Source organism: Rhinolophus hipposideros (genome assembly GCF_964194185.1).
Source record: "Rhinolophus hipposideros genome assembly, chromosome: 16".
Lineage (NCBI taxonomy): Eukaryota > Metazoa > Chordata > Mammalia > Chiroptera > Rhinolophidae > Rhinolophus > Rhinolophus hipposideros.
In genome coordinates this window covers 4,038,990-4,053,489 of record NC_138062.1, presented here as the reverse complement: position 1 = coordinate 4,053,489, position 14,500 = coordinate 4,038,990, and the positions used below count along the sequence as shown (strand labels likewise).

At 38.8% G+C, this 14,500-nt stretch overlaps 1 protein-coding gene across 3 annotated transcripts in view; it reads left to right on the top strand.

Moving 5' to 3' along the window:
• PRDM5 (PR/SET domain 5) overlaps positions 1–14,500 on the top strand; it is a 122,030-nt gene that overhangs the window by 75,136 nt on the left and 32,394 nt on the right. For all 3 annotated transcript variants that reach the window (XM_081075774.1, XM_081075775.1, XM_081075776.1), the window contains 3 exons: positions 339–499; positions 1,510–1,603; positions 13,966–14,051. In XM_081075774.1, the coding sequence (XP_080931900.1) occupies positions 339–499; positions 1,510–1,603; positions 13,966–14,051 (341 nt within the window). The remainder of the gene's footprint in view (positions 1–338; positions 500–1,509; positions 1,604–13,965; positions 14,052–14,500) is intronic.

Here is a 14,500-nt window from a genome sequence, read left to right as displayed (position 1 = left end):
TACCTACCTCAAACCCCACCAGTGCCCTAGAAACTTACTTTTAAAGAAGGTTCATGGTACCTCTAGACAAATAACTAATTCAGTCCCCACATTCCAGTTAAAGACACTGAAAATGTAAGAAGGTTAAAGGACTTTCCCCTGGTCACAGTGATTTAGCAAATAAGGAGCTGAAATTCCTTGTGAAAAATGACCTTTTATGGTTACGGTAAGTTGTTAGAGCCATAAAGCTAACTTTATGAAGTTAGGGGAAAAACACGACTAAATCTGGTGAGGGGGAGTTAGCAGGACTCTGCTATTGCATCTTATTTTTCTCTGATTTGACCTTTTAATTTTCGAAGGTGAGAGGACTTTCAAGTGTCCTCACTGTGATGCTACCTTTAAAAGGAAGGATACCTTAAACGTTCATGTCCAGGTGGTCCACGAGAGACACAAGAAATACAGGTGTGAGCTGTGCAATAAGGCGTTTGTTACACCTTCAGTGCTTAGAAGTCATAAGAAAGTAAGTGGAAGCCTACTGTGAGCTTGGATGGGTTACACATTTAAGCATGTATGTTAATTATAATGCGATAATCAATTTTATATTAAATGCCATGGCTATTGTACATAACGCTGCAGTGAACAGAGGCGTACAGGTATCTTTTTTCAATTAGTATTTTCATTTCCTTTGGATAAATATCCAAAAATGGAATTGCTGGATCATGTGGTAGTTCTATGTTTAACTTTTTGAGGAACCTCCACACTGTTTTCCATAGCGGCTGCACCAATCTGCAATCCCACCAACAGTGCACGCGGGTTCCCTTTTCTCCACAGCCTTGCCAGCACTTGTGGTTTGTTGACTTTTTGATAACAGACATTCTAACAGGTATGAGGTGTCAACACTTGCTTTTGATGATACTCATTGACCTTTCCTTATTATTTATTTATTTTTTAAGCCCAGATTAAAGGTAGGTTGAGGGCAGGAATGTTCTTTCAAATTGACTGCTCAAATTAACACCTGCTGATTTTGAAGGTCAAGTCAGATTTATATTCCTCTTTGCTTTGCAGCAAAATTTGTCCAGTCAGACAAGCATAATGCAAGTAACAGATTACTTTATTGAGATTAATTCTGTCTTGAAGTGTTAAATACACACAAAGTATGTGAAAAATGCTTCTAAGGAAATGTTTCTTGGCAGCAGTCAAGGGCAGCTGTAGCCCCATTTTGACTATGTGGTTTTGCTAGCCTATACTGGTTTTGTATGACTTAATCTTTTTTAGATGGGGGCTCCATAAAGGTTTAAAAAGTAAACTGCAGAATTATTTTCAAATTAACACTAATGTATGATTCCAAGCATTTTTTTTTGAACCAGTGGGAATACCCATGATAAATGGTTTAAAACCTCATTGTAATATTAAATCATTGTAATGAAACATAATCCTGGAAAAAAGGATTTACCATTGTCACAAGCACTTAATCATCTTTACCTGATTCTTTATGTTTATCCTCTACCCTTTCTACTCCATCCCACGTAGACACATACAGGAGAAAAGGAGAAAATCTGCCCATACTGTGGTCAGAAATTCGCCAGCAGTGGGACCCTAAGAGTTCACATCCGGAGTCACACAGGTACGTGGACTGTAACTGGTGATAAAAATAACTCGGAGAAAGCAAATTCTTCCAAGACGAAGAATACTGTAATATTACAAAATACCTCCCAGATTCAGAGTTCATCTTAGCTGTTTTCTTTCCCATAAAGTTTTGTAAAATCTAATTTCTTACTCTGGAAAATTTTTGAATAAATATACTTTTCTCAAACTAAGTTAAATATCTGAAGTGGAAACAATTTGATTAATGTTTGGTTGTGATATACCTGTGATTTAATGTATACATGATTCTAATGGGTGGAATAGCACTTTCACTTTTTATAGAAGGCTAAGGACCTACTCTTAAAATCCCTTCGTGTAAAGCTCAAAAAGTGGTAGTTTTTAAAGAGGTACCGTCGTATGGTGCCTCAAATCATCTCAATGAACTTTTCTCTTCTCTTCCATGAAAATCCATTGGTGGGTCCTGTGCTTTGAATGATCTGTTATCCATGTGTGATTCTGTAACACGCGACGCACGTCCCCGTGTGTCAGTGATCTCTAGTCTGGTCTACCGCCAAGCATATGGGAGCAGATACAAGTTTCCCAAAATTGTAGACTTTGCTTGATTTCTTTAATTCTTGTATTTGGTAAAAAAAAAATACTATCATCTCTCTCCTCCCACCTCCTCTTCTTCCTTCCTTTTTTCCTCCCTTCTTTCCTTCTTTCCTTCCTTACTTCCTTTCTTCCTCCCTTCCTTCCTTCCCGCCTCCCTCCGTCTCTTCCTTTTTTAAAATGACAGGCTCACTTCTTTTATTTTCAAAAAACTAATGTTCACCAAATATCTGAGTCTGAATAACCATAATTTGTCTGTCAGTCATTTTGTCTCAAGTCAAACTGATGTTCCGTGAAAAAAGCTGCCAGTTCATCTCACAACTCAGTCACGCACGTGCTTCTTCTTGAGACAACTTTCACAGGTCAGATGCATCACAAATGCTTACTTCCCATTTTATCACAAAGAACAATAAAGAGATGCCCTGTCCATTTGGTTGACGAGGTTGATCCTACAGGAACTGGAATAATTACAAACAATTGTGTGTAGCATTTCAGAGTCTTCTGCACTACGTCACTTAGCAGACGCTGTGGTTGCGCGTATGTGTCTCTTCTCAGTTGTGACATGGTACCTTGTTCATGTTCCAGGGAGTCTAAGCTAAAAGGCTGGGCCGCTCAGGCTCAAGGTTTTAGTCAGGTCCGTGGAAGGAGGGAAGCTCTCTCGGATATTCCCTACGTGAATTCTTTCTCAGCCAGTGCAATAGGTTTCTAAAAACATTCTCATTTTCTTGATGACGAAGCGGAGAGTTAGAGAAGCAAATGACCTACCCAGTCAAGGGCATAGCATCCAAGTGTTTTAACTCCAAATCCTATTTTCTTCTCGTGTTGTTTCCTCCTTTATGCTACAGAGCTGTTATAATTACCACAATAATTACAAAATGCTGCAAGTTCTCCAGGATCAAAGATGAGGAAGGAAATGCCAAAAGTCATATTATTTCAGTAGCATGAAAGTTGTATGCTTTGGAGCCAAATGAAAGGTGTTTTAATTTTTTTTTCTTAACATTCACATGTTCATTTACTCCTGAGTTACCTTTATGGTGAACAGTAACAGACAGAGAAAATGATGATGTAATTTAGTTTCACCAGATCTCTTTTTTAAAAATGGACTTTGTTTTTTTAGAACAATTTTTGGTTCACAGTAAAATTAGAAGGTACAGAGATTTCCCTGTCTGTGTTCCAAACACACACAGCCTTCCCCACTATCCACAACCCCAACCAGAGGGGTACCTTCGTTGCAACTGATGAACCTACATGGACATTATAATCACCCGAAGTCCATAGTCACTCTCGGTGTTGTACAGCCTGTGGCTTTGGACAAATTTATAATGACATGTAGCCATCATTGCAGTACCGTACAGAGTAATTTCACTGCACTAGACATCCTCTGTGCTCTGCCTCGTCACACTTCAACCCTCTACCCCTGGCGACCATTGAAATTTTTACTGTCTCCATAGTTCTTTTTGTTTTTTTGTTTTCCACAGAATGTTATATAGACAGATTACTTTTTATATTTCTAGGAAATGATTATTAATTGACAGACCTTTTAGTGAGGTGGTTGTACATTTGAATACACTGCAATGTGATGAGATTTTTATAGAGGTATTAGCCTTTTCATTGTTTTCCCATTATGTTGAAGGAATTGATTTCATTTCGTTTTCATAGGTAGTATTCACACTGTCCACCAGTGTTTCGGGAAGCAAATTCTCCTTTATAACATCAAATGGCAGTAAGTTTTATGAGAGGAAGTATGACTTCAGTCGATGTTCATTCCTTCCAGGTTCCAGTTGGTATCTTTCATCATTTCCTGTCTGGTGTAGTGACAGTCTTGTTTTGTGTAGTGTTACAGGCCATTTCCTTTATATGAACTATCTCAGGATGGGTCTGTCTTTATTGGCTCATGACTAATGGTCATTCTCTCAGACAGTGATAACTTAGCTATTAGATTACTACCTGTCTGTTAGTTCTGGGAGGAATCTTCATGTTTATGTCCCTGTTGACATTTTTTGTTCGTAGTGTTTAAAGAAAAAGTTTAAGAAATGCCTCCAGTTCCTTCATGCTTTGATTGATGTTCCCTTTGACTTCCTTAAATAACCAATCAGTTGTGTGCTTGCTTTACCTTTTTTCTTCTGTCTCCTCCTTCTCCCTCCCCTGTTCCCGTTACAACCATCCTAGGGTGAAGTCTGACCAAACTTTGTTTTTTCCATTAAATATTATTTTTCATAAACTCTGTATCTACTCCTTCTTCATAATTAGGTGATTAGAAGAAAGGCTTGCATGGCAAGTGTGCACAAGACGTCTGCTTTCATATTAAAATAAAATAGTCTTGATTTTTAGAATAGAAAGGCATTTCAGGAAGTTTCTAGTTCAAGCCTCTAAACTGAACTAATGCCCAAAATGCGGTGTTTTGCTGAGGTGACACCGCTTGTGTGCTAGAACTACAGTGAGGCTTTAACGCTTCCCAATGCAACTGGTATTTTTATTTCTTATTCTTTAACATATGACCTAACGCTTACTGTTGCTCTTGAACTTTCCATAGACTGACATGCATTCTTTCCATAATGTTTGATGACATTATTTTATCTCTGTATCAGCCAACTCTGGATACTAATCTTGACTTGGAAGCTTGAGGGTCTGAGTTTTTTACTTAGGGTCTGACAGAGAACTGAGCTCCACCTGTGGAGGAACTTGCCCACGACAGAATCAACTGGCTGTCATACCTTACTATTTAATACCTAGTTCACATTGAGAGCATGGAACCTGGAGTCAGCTTAGGGACTTTCGAACTCCATTGTAGTTCTTTCCTCCCTGCACAGGACTCAGTAAATTGCTCAGTCTTCACAGCTTACTTTCCTCCTCTGAAACCCAGGGGCGGTAACAGTCCCAGCGGTCTAGCATGGTTTCCTGGAACAAATGAAGGTGTATGTAAAGAGCGCAGAGTGCCTGGCCTCACGGACGCCTGCTGTAGGGAGCGGCTGACGCCCTGTTGCTGGGGGTTTTGTTTTTGTTCCTACCTGTATTGACTCATAAGTATGCGCAATCCCTGGCTCTATGGCCTGACCCTCTTTCCAGTTTCATCGCCCTCGTCTCTTTCCATACCCGTTAGCAGCAGCACATGCATTGTCTACAGAACATAGATGAGGGCTTGCTGTCGAAAGGCCAGTTGGAGGTGAGTGAGGGTGCATGGCCTCATGGTCAGTGAAAGTGCAGGTTTCAGGCTGTGCCTGGCGAGCCACTCTGTAATCCATCAGCCGGTTTCCTATGCTCGAATGGCAGAGACGGCACTCTGTGGGTCAGCTGAGATAGCAGAGCACATTCTCCTGTTGCTTTATAGCTTCTTGGGGTCACTGAGAGCTGGGGTTAATTCTGCAAGAGAGTCCACAGGCTGTGACATGAATTCCATCAGTTGTTCATAAATTATGAAAGAAATTCTAGGAACCGCTTTTGGGGTTTTAAAGCTCTGGGCCAGAAGGTTAATTACTTGCCTACAGTTCCAACCAACTTTCCGTGTTAATAGGTACCGGCTGTGTTGGCCCTTCTGTTCTAGGCTTGCTTGCACACTGTTATTTGAATGTAGTAATAAATCACTGTCCTAGGAAATATTTAAATTTTTTTAGTAAATACCTGTGATCAGCTTAGAAATAAAGGATCACTATATTACAATTCAATTTTCCTTGGATTGTAGTCACTGATTTTTCTTTCTTCTCTAATACTTTTCCTAAAGGAATTTATTCACATTTAGAATATTTGTTCACAGTTTTTTAAAACAGTAGTTGTAAATAATTATAAATAGCTATAGTGACAATTATTAATGAACAAAAATGGAAAATTAACAAAGTAATTATAAACACATGAAAATTGGAAGCATGTTTTTCACATTTTTATGAGAATTAGATAACTTTTACATGTTGAAAGGGAATTTATTTTGTGAAATTTATTTTCTAAGTGGTTAATTACTAACAAAAGGCCAAATCAAATACTCTCTTACCTGAGATAATCTAAGAGTTAACAGGGTATTTGAGGGTAAAATTTGCATAGAAATACCTCAAATTTTCCTTAAGAAGTCTTATTCATAGGTAAAGTTTTGAAATACATGATTTTTCCCCTCTGTGTTTTTTTGACACTTCAAATAATTTTTGGTCACCAAATATATCAATGGAATGTACTGTTCCTTCCTTTTCTTTTTTTCATTTCTGTCTTCGGCTCCTCTCAGTTGAATTTGGGTTAGTGACAAGGTAAGACAGTCATTTTGATTTTCATTGGTAGTAAGATTTTCTATTTTTTTCAAAGATATCAAAAACCCTAATTTTTTGAATGCAAAAATTATAGTGCTTCTGTCAAGGTGTGTCATAGGCTGGGATATGAGGCGCAGAGGGAAGATTGAGGGAGTAACATTTGTATTAGAAGACAGTGTTATGAGCAATCACCAAATGAATTATTAATATAGTCACAGAGAATCTAATAAGATGGATAATTTAAAATATACCATAATTTATGTAACTTTTTATCATTTCTTCATTTTTTAATATACTGGGGTCCTCATAAAGGGCAATCGTTTTCATCACTGTATTTAATCAGCTTTATCTGTTGGTAAATTATCAGATAATATCACTCATAGATACCCCTATTCAGTGTGGACCACCACTGTTCTCCGATTTTGTCTGATACGTGCTTTCTGCTACCATTGCTAACATCTTCCCCCAGGAGTGACTCCCTGTTCTTTTTCTGCAAGTCTGAATTGTGCTTCAGGTCTGGGGAGGGTTTTACAGCTTCCTTAGTTTTTGAGAAAGAGAATCATTTTCTGGGTTTCTTGCTGCTCCGAGTTATGTTCCCTCATTTCTTCCTCACTGACACTAACAGGGAAACCCCGCTGGAGCAGGTTCCTTGGTTTAACTGCTTCATCCCTCCACGACCGCTGTTCACAAACTGTGCTCGTAAATACTGGGTAAAATAAAAGTTGTGGTAAAAAGTCCTAACACGGGACACTGCTGGGTGAAAGTCCTAATGATTGTCTCACCAAAGTCTGACTTGCTAACGAGAAAACCAAAGCAACCATCACCTAACCTTGCGTCTCTTCCCTACCTGACTCTAATGTGTCCCTTCACAGAGTGGTGTGGACAGCTCACCAAGGCGTTTCTCTTTTTTGGTCAGAACCTTGAAAACTTTGCCAGTGTCTCGATCGTTCAGATGTCTCTCCTGTTGGTGTGACAGTCCCCTTTGCTTCTGTCCACACTCACCCCAAGGGCCCTGGGAGGCCGTCGTGCTCTCTGCAGACCTATCACATGTAACAGGCGTCATTTACACACCTCGCTGGCCCAAAGCAGTGTCTTGAGTAGGGAATCTTTTCCTTTCTCTCCCTAGATAATCATATTTTAAAATTATTCATTAACTCTTGTCTTTTTTAATTCTGCATCTCATATTCTGTTGGCAGCAGTAAAACTCAGTTTTTGTTTTGCCTTCAACCCGTGAATAGGTCTGGCTTTTCAATCTTTGAGACAAGAAAGTTAGTGAGCACATGGGCCTGCAATTCCTGCTTCCCACTGAACCCCACTTGATTTGCCATCTTCAAAATGAGGGAGAGATACTGTCACTGTAAGATTCGTACGGAAAAGGATGTATCTTTTACTTTTTTGTAGCTCCATCCATGGAACCTTGCATTTTAAAAAAAACAACTTGTTTTGATTCAGGTAGTAAAAAGTATTTTGAGAAGTAAAGGTCTTCTCATTTAGTCACTTGCTGATTTTTAGATTTTATTGCTCATTTCCTTATAAAAGTAGACTCTTTAAACGACGTTTAAAAGTAGAGTAGCTCCATAAATATTCTAGGAGCAAATGTCAAGTTCAGAGTTTTATTGTCTTTCTTTCAAAGATGGTGTCCTCGGGGGTTTAACTCTTTAGATCAAGTGATATTCTGAAGGATATGATTAGCAGGCTCGTTCCAAGAGTAACAATGTGGGGTACAGTGAGGTCAGTGGGGTTTCATGGCTTTTGCTGCACAAGAAAAAAGTATTTCAATTCACAGAAAAGTGCCAAGAATGAACTTGAGCTACTCCCATTTGTCTGTGTAGCATTTCACTTCTCTCTGTGGTCTACTTGTAATTTCTAGATGCCCCAGAAGTTGAGGGGGTTGGAATGGTGGAATTGGAAAAGCAATTGGGTGGTGCTTGCACAATTATGTTTTTTGGTTTAATTTTTATTTAGAATGAGTCACTTTGATATTTCAAACAATTTCCTTTGTCCACAGAAGCAAAATAAGCCAGTCCCATGATATTTGTGGAAAACAAATATAAAGTTCTTCTAAAGAATTACCACAAAATATGTATATTTTAAAGTTCAACCACTTGGAACCATCTTAGAGTATTTTTTATGGAACATACACTGTTGGCGTTTGCTTTTTTTGTTTGAAAGTTGCCATCTCCAAAACTGATTTTTGTTGGAAAACTCAAAGTAAAAAGTAAAACTGTAACTGCAAAATCTTTAAACATTATTTAATTTAACTTAATTATTTAAATATTTAATTTGGATTCATTGAAAGTAAGAGTTTGGCTTTATTTCATCTTAGGTTACATTTTCTGTGTTTGCATCTTTTCAGAGAATTATGAGAGTGCTCTGAAATCTACATAGCTTTAAAAAATTATATCTGAAAAAATAAAACTTAAAATTACTAAAATGCTTTCTGAAAATTGTAATCAAAATCTGTTAAAAGTTATACATTATAACCCAGCAATCCCTCTCCTGGTTATCTACCCAAAAAATCTGAAAACATTTATACATAAAGACACATGTGTGCCAATGTTCATTGCAGCTTTGTTTACGGTGGCCAAGACATGGAAACAACCAAAATGTCCTTCGATAGATGAATGGATAAAGAAGTTGTGGTATATATACACAATGGAATACTATTCGGCGTTAAGAAAAGATGATATAGGAACATTTGTGACAACATGGATGGATCTTGAGAGTATAATGCTAAGCGAAATAAGTCAGAGAAAGCGAAATAAGTCAGAAAAAGCAGAGAACCATATGATTTCACTGATATGTGATATATAAACCAAAAACAACAAAAGAACAAAATGAGAAACAAAAACTCAGACACAGACAATAATTTAGTGGTTACCAGAGGGTAAGGGGGGTGGGGGCAGGGAGATGAGGGTAAGGGGGATCAAATATATGGTGATGGAAGGAGAACTGACTCTGGGTGGTGAACACACAATGGGATTTATAGATGATGTAATGCAGAATTGTACACCTGAAATCTATGTAATTTTACTAACAATTGTCACCCCAATAAATTTTTAAAAAAGGTATACATTATATATTAAACTTTCCTGTTTGCTTAAAAATTTTTGAAAACATGCTAGGCTCATTTGATGTACACTTTTTAAATATAACAAAATTTATCACTTTAACCATTTTGTAGAGTTTTCAATTTTCCAGATTGATCATAATCATTTTTACTCAATCTGTTGCATTCATTGTATTTAACAGCATGACATAAAATCTGATCTCTGAGCCCTCTGACTTAGTGGTCAGTACGTTTCTTAAATTCAATCCACAGTCTAATTTCAGAAATCCAGATACGGAATTTAAGAATATCAAGGTTTGTAAGATTTTTCTTCATTAGTTTCCTGTTACGTAAACAAAGATCTTTGGAGAGGATTTGTGTCAGGATGTTGGATGTTGAGAAGGCCGTGTGACAATAGATGGATAGTCAGTGAGTAGGTGGCTTTAGGGGCCTCGTGTCATGAAGATGCATGCTCACTGTCACTCCCCCCACAAACCGAAGATACCGTTTTACTACGAGTATGTTCATGCTTTGGAGAGGGCCAGAGTTTTTCTGACATCTTTAACATTACAATGCATAAAACAATGGTAACATCAAGAAATTATTATTCTAATGGCATATATTAAACCAGAATCTGATTTTTTTCCTATTGTTTTTAGCCATATTTGCCAGTGCATGGTTGTCAATAATGCATTTGCTTTGCCAAAGACTCAAGGTGATTTGTTTGGAGACCAGGCTAGATTTTGGTAAAGTGTTTTCATGTGACATCTAAAGGTCCCTTTTCATTCCCACTAGCTGCTTGTGAAAGGCCAATCTCCAATTTTCTGGAGCCTTTTTCTGAACATCTCCTTGTACATTTCAGATATTGTTAAGCTACTTCCACCTCAGGTGGGCCCTGAGTATTTAGAGTATTTAGAGGCACTTATTTTAAGCCCAGTTGGATAAAATAATTCAAATTCAAAGATGAAATGTTACCAAAAAGTGTGCTTGAATAATGTTAAATTGGTAACAAGGAACTACATTCATTCAGTTTTTTTGCCTTTCTCAAGATGTTAGCTCGGCACTTCTCCTGCCCACTCCCACACAGGTCTTTCTTAAACCCATCTCCTTGCATTCTTTTCTTCATATAATTTATCAGTATCTGAAATTATCGTGTGTTTTTTTCTTGAATGTCTTGAATTGTCTTTCTCATTACGCTGGTAAAATAGAAGACACAGTAATCCTGTGAATTGGTTTGTAACTCCATTCCCAAAGCCCAGGTCAGTAACTAGAAGATGGTAGGTGCTCGAAAAATAACAATTGAATGAATGACTCAATTAGCTTCATGAGTATCCACTTTGTGGCACCTTTTAAAGTTAACTTAAAATCAAACCTTTACTGTTGCCAGTGTTTTTCTGTGTGTTCCTTGATGTGTTTGAAGAAAACACAAGTGGGTTTTAATGTTACTCAGTGCCAGCACATAATTTAAAGAAAGAAGCAGATACAAAGAGCTCATCTATTTTCCTTAGTTAAGTGAAAAACATTTTGCTGTTCTGTTTGCATCAGTATTATTTGTGCCACTGTGCTCATTAAACCTGACTACTGGTAGCTAAATCGCATCATGTGGTGTGTGATATTTGCCGGTATTGTATTTCCCTTCTCAGTGTTGAAGGTGATTACCTCTGTGTAGTTTTCCAGGCTCAGCTTCACATTATGTCAGGATTTGCATTCACTTGGGAGTTGCTTTGAGACACAACACACATTCCCCACTTTTTCCTGATGAGCTTTGGTAACTGGACGAATGCCTCCATCTACCAGGCAGAAAGATCTGGTTAATGTTAACTGTCATTGCAAGAAGCAGAGTTTCTGTCAATAACATTAAAAAGTCTATCCTACTGTACACAAAATACTGGCCATATTATTAATGTATAATATGTGATGGCCTACAGTTAAGGGTTAGGGTTCAATTCTGATTCCATCATTTGATAGCTGCCTCATTTTGAGCAAATTATCCTTTTGGTACCTTGCTCTCTTCATTTATAAACTAGGGATATGATACCTAGATCATAATGTTGCAAGAATGAAAATTACTGCTATTCATTAAGCATCATAAACAGAACAGAAGCTGATCGTAGGTGCTATACGTTTCAGCTGTTGTTAACAATTATTTCCACTTTAGATGGGGTTTTAGCTCCATTTTATTAGCTAATTTTCAGCTTAACTAATTTGCATGCTAGTCAGAATTTGAGCACTGTGATTTGCCCAAACAAAGTGAAGACGGTGGCTGAATCTACCAGAAATACTAGAAAGGAGTGGCTCTTAGGATTTGCGTCCCTTTGTGCACAGAACTTGTAGACTGGCAGTGTCCTGAGAAAGAAAGACGCGTCTTCTTAGAGTTTACTCAGACTCAAGGCTACTTCCTGTTCAGGCCAGGGTAATTTTCTGTATAGACAAAATATTTTCTTCCGACATAGCCATCACAGTAATTTCAGATAATGAAGGAAAGTAGCAGACGCATACTGTGAAAGACACCCAGGAACAACAGCTTGTCTTTAATAGACTGGTTAAGCAAATCACGTTAATAGTTAGGAATACAGTGACTTATCCAGGTAATCCCAGCATCTGAGTGTGGGGGCAGCAAAGACTTTGTGCTTGGAGTCTGAGAAAGGCAGGGATGACCTAAACAGGCTCCAACCAGAAGAGCAGAGTGGGCAGCAGTGGAGCGCAGGGTCTAGGCTGGTCTGCAGAGCACCCACCCTCGTTTTCCCACACATTCCTTTTATCAAAGCCATTTAGTGACACCCTGTAAAACTGGAGCTCTGTTCTGGGCCAGTAGAATAAATGGGTGGAGTTGAGGTACCCAGTGTCCCAAAGGTACCAGCTCAGCGCCACTGGCTCTCCAGGCAGCAGTGGGATGGGATGCAAATCCAGCTGTCTACACCTTCCGGTTTCTGTCCTGAGTATGTACACGGTCCTCAGGAACGGCAGACAGATGTGAGTGACAGTCATTGCCGCTGTGATGACGAGATTATTGCATTAGTTTGCTGTGGTAACGACGCATCACAAAGTAAGTAGCTTAAACAGTAAACCTCTGTCGTCTAACAGTTCTGGAGGCTGGAAATGAGAGACCAGAGGGAGTCGGCAGCCCCCTGCCTCTCCACCAAGGTGTTTCCCTCTTCATGTGGCATTGTCCCTCTGTGTCTCTGTCTTCACATGGCTGTCTTCTTAAAAGGACACCAGTCATATCAGATTAGGGACCCGCATTATTCCAGTAACATGTGCCAGGACCTATTTTTCAAATGAGGTCACATTCTGAGGTCCTGGGGTTAGGATTTCAACATGTGGATTTTGGGGAGAAAGAGAAAGGGGGCGCAATTCAATCCATGATAGGTGACCATATCTTTATACTTTCCTAATTGGGACACTTGTGAATGTGAAAGGGAGTATTGAGTCAGGATAAGCAGTAGGAACTGAGACTGCCTCAGGCAAACCTGAATATATGGTCACTGTACCTATGAGGTGGACATAATTAACCTCATTTTTAGAGGCTCAGTGAGGTTAAATATCTTTCTCAGAGTTACGATTGGAATGACGAGCAGTATTCAATCTCTTCAGGACAATCAGATTCCAAAAAGGGAGGCAAGGCCATGCTTTTAAAAGAAGTTAACCTTTTCATGGTGATGGAGGAAATTTAGCTATTATGAAAGAAAATAATAGCATAGTCTGCTAGATGAGGCTTAATTAGCATCTAAATTACTTGGTAACTGCATGCTTTGATTTTGTTTGCTGGCTATTCTGTTGGTGCTGAAGAGCAAAACCACACATAAGTTATGTGACATGAAGAGTAGCTATAAACGAAAGACAGACAGAAGTTTTGTATTTGCTAAAGGAAAGTATTTTATGTATTGGTCTTTGATTGCAACCAGGGTCTGGCATCTGCCATGTCAGTATTTAAATGAGGGAATAAATAGTGATTTGGAGCCACTATCCTTTGTATGATTAGACTGACTGGAGGGCAGCTTCAGATTCCTCCTGGAGATTAACTTTTGTCACATTTTTGTCACATTTTGTCACATTTCAAAGTAGGACATTTTAAAACAATGTGATGTGTATATGTATGCTTGCTTGTTTTGTATAATGGCTTCACTGTGTTCTAGATAACCTCTAGATGAGAGGTACTTGCTTTTATCAGAAAGTGTGGATCAACTATTACTTAGTTTAGTTACCAATGGTTCTGTTTAACATGTACCAATTCTATGAAATGGTTTGGAAAACTCATCATCCTGAGATAGAATATGAAATCCTTTCTTTTCTAAACCAACTGCCCACGAAGCAATTGAAGACCCTCAGAATGAGCAGTCCAGTGACAGAACAATCTGAGTCACGGCCTGGCCGCTGCCGGCATTGCCAGGGTGTCTGCCCCGCCGTGCACGCAGGGCGGTGGGGACAGGGTCTGGGTGCGGGAGGAGGGTGATGGCACATGCTCGCTTTGCTGCTTCACGTTTTGCTGCCATGAACCCTTCTTCTGTTTTGTAGGTGAGCGTCCCTATCAGTGCCCTTACTGTGACAAAGGATTCAGCAAAAATGACGGACTGAAAATGCACATTCGGACTCACACCAGGGTAAGATCATAGCCTGTCGTTCATATTGCTCATAAAAACCATACTTCTTTAGAAAATATTTAGGTTTACATGAGAAAATAAAGGTGACATATCAAAATTGTATGTTTATGTTTAAGATGGGGATTTGGGGATTTGTTTTGAAAGACAAAACAATGAAAGAAACAAAAATCCAAATCCCAAAAGAGTCCCCATTCTTTGAACTGTGACTCCGTTTTCAGGGGTAGTAGGAGTTACAACTGAAAAACTGGCAAATAAAAACCCTGTGACATTTTAACACAAACAGATGAGAAGGTGCTGTCTTGCAGGGTAGTCGACAGTGAGAGGAACGCCCTTGAATAGAGGTGAGTCTGTCAGCATGTGGCCATTCATACGCAGGAACAGGTATATTTGCAAGAAAGCTGTTGAAAATCCTGGAAATTGTTGGGAGGGGAAGGAAGGACAGCTCCCTG